Source organism: Orbicella franksi, chromosome 12 (assembly GCF_964199315.1).
Source record: "Orbicella franksi chromosome 12, jaOrbFran1.1, whole genome shotgun sequence".
Lineage (NCBI taxonomy): Eukaryota > Metazoa > Cnidaria > Anthozoa > Scleractinia > Merulinidae > Orbicella > Orbicella franksi.
Genome location: NC_138156.1, coordinates 11,615,029 through 11,626,261, shown reverse-complemented (window position 1 = coordinate 11,626,261; position 11,233 = coordinate 11,615,029). Strand labels below are relative to the sequence as shown.

The 11,233-nt window shown below is 39.4% G+C and overlaps 1 protein-coding gene across 1 annotated transcript in view; it reads right to left on the bottom strand.

Moving 5' to 3' along the window:
* LOC145462653 (uncharacterized) overlaps window positions 1-10,994 on the bottom strand; it is a 12,396-nt gene extending 1,402 nt beyond the window's left edge. Inside the window, exons 1-3 of the mRNA XM_081446232.1 lie at window positions 10,493-10,994; window positions 2,052-2,214; window positions 330-449 (exon numbers count right to left, since the gene is read on the bottom strand). Of these exons, the coding sequence (XP_081302358.1) occupies window positions 330-449; window positions 2,052-2,214; window positions 10,493-10,538 (329 nt within the window). The 5' untranslated portion in view covers window positions 10,539-10,994. The remainder of the gene's footprint in view (window positions 1-329; window positions 450-2,051; window positions 2,215-10,492) is intronic.
* Between the last annotated feature and the right edge of the window lie 239 nt (window positions 10,995-11,233).

Below are 11,233 nucleotides of genomic sequence, written 5' to 3'. Positions count from 1 at the left end.
GGAAGCTTGCAGAAAGAAATAAACAGACCCTGCTGACATTTTGTAGATGTACTATCGCTTTATTTTTGTTACTATTGGTTTTCTTAGCTGTGACAACTCTGAAATGAATATAATTCGTGTAGTCTAGAGTGGGCTGAAAGAATGCAGTATTCGAAGAATGTGTTGATTGATGCTTAGGCTATCCATCTGTTTGTGTCGCACCACTCCATTAAACGCACCTTATCTGTTTGCTTGTTTGTTTTTCTTTTTTGTTTTGTTTTGTTTGTTTGTGTTTTGTTTGTTTCTTCTTGTTTTGTTTTGTTTTGTTTGTTTGGTTTTTGTTTTCTTACCATGCAGGAAGGCCGACGCCTTCATAACACCATGGGGATGGCCCATCTCTTGCATACGTTTCGCCTGCGTTAGGTCCACTCCAACACTCGCCGTAATCCTGCAGCGCGAAATACTCCATTCTATCAACACAAACGCAATCAAAGAAAATGTAAGGTTTCTTTGTAAATTAACTGCAATGCCTTATCGTGAAAGACCACAATTAAAAAAGTCTCCAAAACCAATGAAGAAGCAAACTCTTGCCTGCGAATGCTGAGGGATACGAAAAAACAATATCGAAACCTTTGGTTTCACTATGAACAAATACTGACGGGTTTAGCCAACACACTTTGGCTTCCTTGTCAAAAAGATCAACATTAAAACTTTTGCACTGATTTTGATTTCAAAAAAAAGAACAAAACAGTAAAAACAGAGAAGCCTTGTTACACCCCGTGAAATCGAAAAAGGTCATCTCTGGCAATCAGCATAAACAAATCTCGCCTAGAGAACAGTAGTTCATTTGGCAAATTAAAAATAGCTTCACAGTGTGTACATGTGGTTACTGGTAGCAAAGCAATGCAGAACTTTCTCATGATTGCTCTTAGGAATAAAATGTCCACATATATTAAGTTGATGTAGAGAGCCAGCAGAGTTTTCAGCTTGTAGATTACACAGTTCTATCATTGGAAGTAATTTTTGAATAGAGGGCAAGACGATCGGATTGATTCTGAAATCTTCGCTTTAGATGTCTCATGTCATGGATTTAGCATACGGCTAGACTGATGCTTCACTTAGTGAGCGTGACATCGACTAATTATATGGAGTTTTGACAAAATTAATTTGAATGCTGGGTGCGACATGCATTTGTTGAGTCTAGGTTATTTTTTCAGTACGAATAAATGTATCTACAATTCTCAGTCGAAGAAATTTAACTTTGCAGCCTCCTAACCTAGATAACAGTGGACTCCCGCTGGTAGTGAGCTTCACGTAAAAGAAATCTCAATATAATTAACTAGCATAATTACAGAATCAGGTTATGATATTCTGTTGTAACACTTTTCTACCGCATTTTGCTATCGAATTTGCATTTTACAATAACTGTCTAATTTCTCGCGCGCTGATTGGCTCATTTTTATCATCAATAAGAGTACAGACGAATTTAATTTATGCAAGCTTTCAAGGTCAACTTTGAGCTGTCAAACTGTCAACATTTTAACCGGTGAGATTTTATGGACTTTTTTTACGTAGCCAATCAAAAAGCGAGAAAAGCTATTGACAATGTTCGCGTCATTTTGAATAAAATTCACTTATCTTTGTTTACGGCAAGTTTACGGGGTCTTTTCCCCTCATTTATTCCCGGCATTTGACCATTTTGGAGTTTGTTATTGTAAAAAACAAATTGGCGTCAGTTTTTTACGCGTCTGTCCTCTTATTGATGATGATGTTTACTGCGGAGCCACTCGCCCGCGGCTCGTGGTTCCACAGCAACTTGGACAATGTTAAGACGCAATTTATCATCACGTCAATTGTATTTTATTTATCATCACCTCAATTTGTTAATTGTATGACGATTGTTGTCATGCGTGATGCAAATTGGGGTTCCCAGCAAGATAGAAGTTAAACGTACAAAAAATGTCAACAAAACTGACGGTAGCATAGAGAGCATTACTTTCTTGTGTGGTGAATAGCAATACATGACGCAAATGAAGGTTCCTAAAAAAGGATAAAATGTTAATAAAACTGACTTTTGTTCCATTGCCTTCTCTGCGCATATCTGAATTGCCATGTTGAGATTGCTCCAGTCAAAGCCCGGCTCTTTCCTCAAGTTTACGATCATAACCGGCAAGGGACGAGGATACCCGATCTCGTCCTTGAAACAACCAAGATATTCGTATGTCACTGGTTGAACTGTGAAGAAAAAAGTATCTTAGCTGCCATTTCAAACTTACCATATAGGGTAGCCTGCGTAACCCGCGTTTCCGCATTTTGGGTGCACATTGAGAATCATCCTCACTCGCCCCAATGTTAGTGGGCGTCCAAAATTAGGAAAATCCAATTCGTACGAAAACGCTCGCTACTCAGGTTACAACTATGAATTCATAAACAACGGCTTATAATAATCACTGCGTTGGATCCTGGATCGAAAGGAGTAGATGAAACCTGAGCACGGATTCTTTTTGTCTTGTTTTGGGCAAGACTACAGTCCTTTATTCTCACAGTACTAATCCTTACAAATATTAGAACGAACTGGCAGTGCTGGGCGAGAATCCAGTATTAACAAGCAACTCATCCAGGTGAAATAGCAATGCTATCGTCCAGTTCCAAATTCTTTTCTCCAGAGACCACGATTTTGATTGACAGCACGAAAGGGCCTTTGACGGGGCTCTGTTTCATATTGTAAGGAAATCGGATTTTGGCGAAATATCCTTTTCCCAGAACGGCCGCAAGTCAATTAATCTTCGGCTTTCAAATTAGAGCCAGCCAGAAGCCAAAAAGCTCGTGGGCTATGGGGGCAAGAATACGCTTTTCATTCGCCATTCCCACATCTCCATTAACATACCTTTCTTTAAAATAATTTTTTTTTTACTATTGCATACAATACTAACATTACTTACACTACTAATATCACTTACGCTACTACTGACATTACTTACAATACGACCGTTACTTACACTACGATTACTACTAACACTACAATTGCACTCTACAACTACTACTGATACTCTGCCTACACAAGTGATAACACATACATTCCTTGTTTGCCCCCCAAAATTTTGCATAAGCATTGTTTTCAGTTTCTCTTGGGACGAGTTTAATACCCAGGAGAAATGGGAAACAAAGGTTATGCAGAATTTTTTTTCTGGGGGGGGGGGGAGGGGGGAGGCAGACAAGGGTATTATGGGGGGATGTGGAAATGGCGAATAGGCAGCAACACAAGCATGAACAGAACGGCCGCAAGTCAATTAATCTTAGGCTTTCAACTTGGAGCCAGCCAGAAGCGAAAAGGATCTTGGCCGATGGGGACAAGGCGACGCTTTTCATAGACAGGAACACAAGCATAAGGCTAATAAAGCCTTATTAGCATCAGGCTAATAACGAAATAGACTGTCTTATAAGTATAAGTGCAAGGCTACAAGTTTTTGTTGTAATTTTGTGATTGACATAGGTGTACGGGCACCTTCGGTCTTTGGGGTGGGGGGGGGGCAGGGGTGGGGGGGTTGTGACTTCCTTGCCCGACAAAAATACGCAATGCCCGAATGCGTGAGTGTTCAGTGAAATCGGGATGCAAACGCACTCAAATTGCATGAAAAGCAAAACCGTTCACAGCTTTCATATCTAATGAAAACTGCCCCATTTCAACCCCACACTTGGCTACGATACATCGATGATATTTTTATGATCTGGACCGAAGGTCCAGACAACCTAAAAATTTTCATCGATTATCTTAACAACATTCACTCCACCATTAAATTCACCAGTTCACACTCTTCTACTAACGTACCTTTTCTTGACGTTAGTGTCTCTTTGACTAACGACGGTAGTATATCTACTGACCTCTACACCAAACCTACAGACAAACACCAACATCTACTCTATTCATCTTGTCATCCCTTACATGCTAAAAAAGCCATTCCTTTCAGTCTAGCACTCCGCTTACGACGTATCTGTTCTACCGATGCCACGTTTATTACTCGCGCGGCTCAACTTACCACTTACCTCCTTAAACGAGGTTACAACCGTAATTTCGTCACCAAACAAATACGACGAGCCGCCGACATCCCCCGCAGACTCTCGTTACAAACCAAAGACGTCAACAAACCTAAACGTATACCATTTAAAACTAGCTTCAATCCATCACTCCCTCACATCTCTAACATCATTAAAAAACATTACAATTTGTTGCTCTCTTCTAACCGCTGCAAAAACGTTTTTCAGCATTTGCCTGTTGTAGCTATCAGACGCTCCCCTAACCTTCGTGACTTACTAGTTACAGCTAAACTCTCTTCTAATTCTTCTAATCCCCAACTCCCTTCTGGTTCTTTCCGTTGTAGCAAAAACTGTGCTACTTGTCCCTACATTTCTCACGGACTTACTACATATACCTTCTTTTCTACCGAGGAAACGCGCCCCATAAAATCCAACCTGACCTGTGACACTAAAAACCTCATGTACATGATTCAATGTAACCGCTGTAATTTACAATACAGAGGAGAGACGAAACGACCATTAAAAGACCGATTTAATGAACACCGCCGTACCATAGATAACCCTAACAACAAATCTAAACCTACTACAGCCGCCGAACATTTCCTGTCCTCTCCTAACCACACTGCTAACGACATGCAATTAATCCCCATCGAAAAAATCGTTTCTAACCGAGACTCTATCCGTAAGGCCAGGGAAGCTTTTTTAATTCAAAAAGGCAGAACAATTGATCCTAATGGTCTGAACATCCGCGAAGAAACATATTAATTGTTTCCATTTGTTTTCTTTTATTATGTTCTTTTATCATGTTATTTTATTTTACCGTACGCTTATCTTCAATTTACACTATCAATTACTTTTGCGTATTTCCGGTATTACGTAAATATCGGCTACATAAAAACACGTACCAATGTAAAATCTTCCATTGTGCCTGAAGAAGGCTGGTTTGGCCAGCCGAAATATAGTACACCTTCAAAAAATCATCCTACGTTGTGTCGGTTTTTGTTTTTGTATTCTTCATTTGGGATTGCGCTGATAACTTGGTAAATTGGAGAAAATTCGTATTGCAGTCATACTTGTTATTAAATTCTTGGAGACACAGTAGTTGACCATATTGTTCAGCAGGTCTCGGATAGACAAAATATTACTGCCAAACCATTCTTGAATGAAAACTGGTTTTCCTCCGACGATAATTTGTTTTTTATTAAGTAGGACCATATCTTGCATTCCGTCGTAGCTGTGGAGATTTTTTAATTCGTTGAAAAAAGTAAGAATATGCTTTTAAAACAAGGGCAGACCGTCTATGTATTTTACGTCATAATTACATCTTAATAGAAAGTTGAAACCTCCAGTTTTTCTTAGGTAATAATCTGGAATCGTTTTCCGATTTCTTATTTCTGGGGTCAAAAGTCTTGGGATCCAAGCTGGCCTCAGAACTTTCATCATAGTTTCTACGTCCGTCATACGTATGCCACCTTTTTCTCGATCTTGATGAAGCCCGACTCGTGATTTTGTCTCTTTTGTTTTTCCATAGGAAGTTCAACAGTTTTGTCTTAATTATCGGAGTTATTTCTTGAGGAACAGTGAGTTTTGAAGCTGAATAAACGAGTTGTGATCGACCCAAGGATTTTATTATAAGTACTCTCCCAAATAATGTAAGATCGCGCGCTTTTCACACGTCGAGATTGGTTTGCATTTTCGCAGTTTAAGGTTGAAATTTATTTGCTTATTTCCATTTTCATCGTATGAGACATAAATACCTTAGATTTTAACCGGACTATGCAACCATTTCAATTGTAAGGGGTTGCTTTTGTTTCTTTCCCATCTTCCCAGCCAAATCGCATTTGTTCTTTTGCGGTTCAGTTTTAAGCCTGCCAGAATACCAAGATTTTCGACTACCTTCAAGGCTTTTTCGACAGAAGCCAAGTCAGCACAGGAGAAGTTTGTGTCGTGTGCGTATTGACTTAACTTCAATTCGTTCCCTAATATTTCGATTCCTTTGATGCTGGGTTCTTGTCGAAGTTTGTCAGCCATTATCTCTGCTGAAAGAATGAACAGATACGGTGATAAAGGACATCCCTGACGGACACCTCTAGACGGTCTGAACCATTTTGTTAGAAAACCATTATTTAATGAAGCGTTCTCAATATTCTTGCAAAACGTGGAAACCCGTTTTTTAATACTAGTGCCAAAATTGTAGGTGTCTAATGTTCTCATCATAAAAGGCCATTCTAGGGAGTCAAATGATTTCCGGAAGTCCAGGGATACCAAAATACCCGGGGTTTTATGCGCCTTAGTATATTCAATGGCATCGATTATAAGCCGGATATTTTCACCTATTTAACGTCCTTTAATGAAGCCCTTTTGGTCATGATTAATTAACTTTGGCGGCGATGCATCTTTTTGCTATTGCTTTGGATGCGATCTTGCAGTCAACGTTAAGAGGCGTAATTGGTCACCAGTTCGATAAGTCCAACAAAGAGCCGTTCTCTTTTGGAATCAGAGTAATGACTCCCCTTCTTTGAGAGATGGTAAGCTCGTTTGCCTCGTAAGTCTCGTTGAAAACTTGAAATGAGATGATGTCCGAGAAGTTCGAAAAAAAAATGTAAAACTCTATTGTGAAACCATCCTCACCCGGAGACTTATCATTTTGAAAGGTCTCTAAAACCTTTTTACATTCTTCGTACGTTAAAAGACCTTCCATATTATCTCGCTCTTCATCAGAAAGCCTGGGGAGAGACAAATTCTGAATATATTCAAAGTAATCATCCTGTGTTGTGCTGTCTACTGACATATAAAGGTTTTGTTAAAGTAATTCTCGATAGCGTCTAAGCCGATCAGCGTCTCGTTTTTAGCAATTGTTTCATCCTCCATTCGGAGCTCCGTTATAGTTTTTTTGATGTAATTTCTTTTTTCAAGGTTAAAGAAATATTTTGTGGGACGTTCGCCCACTTCAATCCATCTACATTTTGATCTAAATATTGCTGCCAATCCCTTCTTGTCATATATTGATTGAAGTTCTGTTTTGACGTTATTAAATTCTTTTAAGACCAGATCGATTTCATAGGAGTGAAAGTTCTTACAGCTGATGTCGCCTACCACATTTAGTTAGCGCCTAATTTTCATCTCCCTACAATATGTTGATTTGGCCTTATTTTTACTAAAAGAAATGGTTGCTGCCCTAATTTCCATCTTAAGCATTTCCCAAAAGAACCGTTTGTTTACTGAATCAGAGTAATAAATGCAGGTTTGGACGTATGTTTCGCGGATTTTGTTGACGTATTCTTCATCATTCAAAAGAGAGTTGTTAAACTTCCAGAGTCCGGGTCCCCTGGTTGTTGGGTTAGACCACGACAATGAAAAGTAAATTACTTTGTGCAGTGCTATTGAGGAATAATTTTCACTTTTCTTTACTTATTGTTCTAGATGTTTAGCAACAAAAAAAAATCAATTCTTGATTTCATTTTTAGAGTTTTTGATTCGTAGGAGTATTTGCGTCGCTTTGGATGTTGTACTCTTTGAATATCTATAAGGTCAAAAATATCCAGCAGAATTTAAATTTTTGATCTTTAAGATACGAAAATATGCTCCTCCTTTCACTCTGTTCCCTATAATTCCCCTAACATTACGCGATATTATGTCATAAGTTAACGAGAATCCTCTCTTCTAATTTCGAAGAGATTCCTGTCCCCAAATGCAGATAAGATAATATCTCAATTAACGACTACCTTAAATATTTACCAGGTCGTTTTTTTTTTTTTCATACACTCTGAGTGGTCGGCCCTCTGGAGAAGTTTTAGTGAAAACTTTCCCGTCTATCGACCACGCACTAACCAGAAGACCCTCTTTGCGTTTTTGGTTGATTTGCTTTAGGAGCTCCCGTCTGTAGGAAGTGAGGTTTTCGTTGAGATAAATTCTTTCTGCTGCCACTTGCGTTGCCGCGGTTGAAAAGGGAAATAATTCCGATACCCGGACATTGATAATTTGTTCTTCTTCCTCCACTGAGCCGCGCTCGCCTCTCTTGTGCTTTCCTTCAAGATTTACTCTGCCGGTCATATAGTGTTTTTAATTCAAGGCTGTCGAATTACTTACAATTTTCTCAATTTGGGGAAGGAACAAATTCCTTTCATAATGTGCTTGTGCACGCTAACCCCGCGCATGCCCTCCCGCTAGGAGGCATACTTGGAAGAGCAAATGCTTTCACAAAAAGAAACTCAAAGTGTAGTCAACAAAGTTCCAGTCTGCTCTTGATCCACCAAAATAAATGAAATTTAATACAAAAAAGTTGCCTCAAAAAATACCATCTGATGTTTGTTGGATTTCTTAGCAACAGATAAACGATAAATAGGATAGATGGACACTGGCTGTTGCGTTCCAGTGCTGAATTATAGTAATTCCCGCGACAGTTTTGAGTTCATATGTTCAAAAGTTCAGCCATAAACTGTCTCCCCTCAGTTCTCCTTAAAAGTCACTAAACACTTGCCAGATAACTTTTGGGTAAATAAACAAAATTAAGTTAATAACTTATCAGCAATGGATTTTTTAAACAACTCACCGTAAAAAATACGGGTAAAAACGAACGACATTTCGACCGCCCTGAAACCAATGTTCGCGTTGTTCTCCCATTCAAAGATCAGGCCTCAGCTCATACTCTACGCGGTCAACCTAAAAATAATACTCTTGAGAGAGGTAGGACCAGCTGAAAGAAAGCCGAAATGCATGATCAAGCATAATTTTTAGCAGGCCACAATTATATCGGTAATCGACATGACTCTTGTAGTACAACATGAGGCCAGTGTTTCTGGGTTTCACATTAACGTTTGTCTCAATGTACGTAGCAGCATACCATGGATCTCCATCTCCATGGTAAACCTGACCGACGAATGACAGTGGTTAAGAGTCTCAAGGAAAACACTTGCTGATGTGTTGCCGGACATAATGCTAATCGTATCGTCCACATATCTCCTGTAATATATGGGTCATCATTTGGACCGAGATAGACCCGAGGCGCATAAATACGCAAAAAAAGAGCAAGGCCAATATCTATCTATCTTGACCGAACAAGCTTGGTTTAAACAATAAAGGATTTATTATATGGAAAGAGAACACTATTTTCCTGCAGGACACAGTGGGTAGTCCCAAGCTAAAACGATAGAGCCATCTTGCCCGCGCGGGTAGCCAATCACAGCGCAGGATTCGGTTGACGGAGCTAGCCATATAATAAGTGGGCATCTTGCCTTCGCGTTCCAGGGTTCCTTTTTTTTTTTTCAACGCCGCACGTGGAAACATTAGTTAGCTGGGGACCGAGCGTGGAGCCCATGGGGACGCCATCGGTCTGTTGGCCATTAAACAGGAAAAGTTGATCAACTTTACCTCTTCAGTGACCAACTATACGAACTTTATATGAAACTTTAAGGTAAAAAGCTGTTAAAATTATGAGTCTAAACGTTTTCGATCTGTTTGATCATCATCAGAGTGAAATAATATGCATACGCTCAGTGTTCTTATAGTTCAGGTAATGCCAGTTATGTAATACCTGTTCCCATGGGGAACAAGGTGAGGTCCAGTGATTGCATTTGTTTGTTTAGTTCTGGACGGAAGCGTGCGATGTAGAACGCTTCTTTTATTCTCCTTTTTAACCATGAATTGGCAGTGGTTAAAACGTCCCACGATAACTTGTGGTTAGGGTGTTTTCTGATGTGCTTGGCTGGCTCCGACTGCTTATTATCATGTGAATGTTCATTAACTCGAACCTCGAGGTTGCGTGCTGTTTCCCCAATGCATGTTTGTCCACAAGTACACTTGCCTTTGTAAATGACGTGTGACGGTGTGTGTTTTTGTCGAACTTTATCAGTAAGGTTTTTTTGAAACAATTCACGATAAAAATTACGAGTAAAAACGAACGTCGTTTCGACCGCTCTGCGCTCATTATCAAGTTAAATGTTGAGGGTAAAATTTACATATAGGTATATCTATATGTTAACAGATATCATCTTCTCTCCATAATAGATAATCTCTGTGAATAGATATCATCCTCTCTCCATAATAGATAATCTCTGTGAATAGATATCATCCAATCTCCATAATAGATATTCTCTGTTAATAGATATTCATCCTCTTTCCATCTAGCTATCTATATAGATTTAAGGAGGATGCAGGAACAGCGTTCGAAACGTAGTTCTTTTATCCGTAATTTTTACCGAAACTCATGCTTGATTCTTTAATTAGAATACACTACTACCCGCACACGAAGTCTGTTGTAGCTGTACTTACGACAAAATCGAGTTCCAAACATGAACTGAAAATATTCTTGTGAATATTTTTAGACTATAGCGTATGACATTTCTGTTTTCGAATGTATTTGGTGTCTGGGTGGTGTTAAAGTAATTTTGGAGCCAGCCTGCAGGGGCCTGACATCATGCACCTAAAAGTTTACCAGCTTTTCCTTTAAGGTGAGCAATTCTATCTTTGTAGAACTTACCGACGGAAAGGCAAAGAAGAAAGGCGAGTACACAAAGTGATTTCATCGTAACGGAGTTGAAAGGCGTAACTATTCCCAGAAGGCGGAATTTTTATGTCCCTGTAGACTTTAACGCTTGGTTTGACGACAAAAGGATTTATGTGTATTTATTACTGGCTGTCATTTATAACGAACCAATGAAAATTAAACGTTTTAACACTGTCACCAGGAGGGAGGGGGTAACTCTATTGTTTTCCGGTATTGATTCTTGACCGACCCATCGCTACCAGTGTGACGTCACATAGCAATGAGTGAGCGCTTCGAGTAGCTTAGCTATTACGCTATTGAAGAAGGACAACAGAGGTTAAGAAAGACAGAAAAACAGGCCTAATGTCGCCTATGTTCGCTAACTAACTGTAGGTGTGTACTGTTTGTTGCTGCTTTTTGTCTGTGTACACTATTTGTTTTAGTTTTGTGAGCGCGTTATCGAGTATCCTTGTTGAATTTTGTTGCGGTAAGTGGCGGGACCACCATCTTGAAAACGGGATGAGAGTAGTCAACGTAAAACGTTCGCGTTTTCTCTCCTAAAAGACATACCAATAGTCTTGTTAATAAGAGGTTTTATACGTTGATAGTGTACGTTTAATCCGCGTGTATCTCTGTGTCGATTGAACCAGCCGTTCCTCTAATCAAGCCGTTTGAGTGTTGAGATGTCATTTATTTCTTGGTTTCCACCAAAATTTTGCTGCGATGTGATCAGTT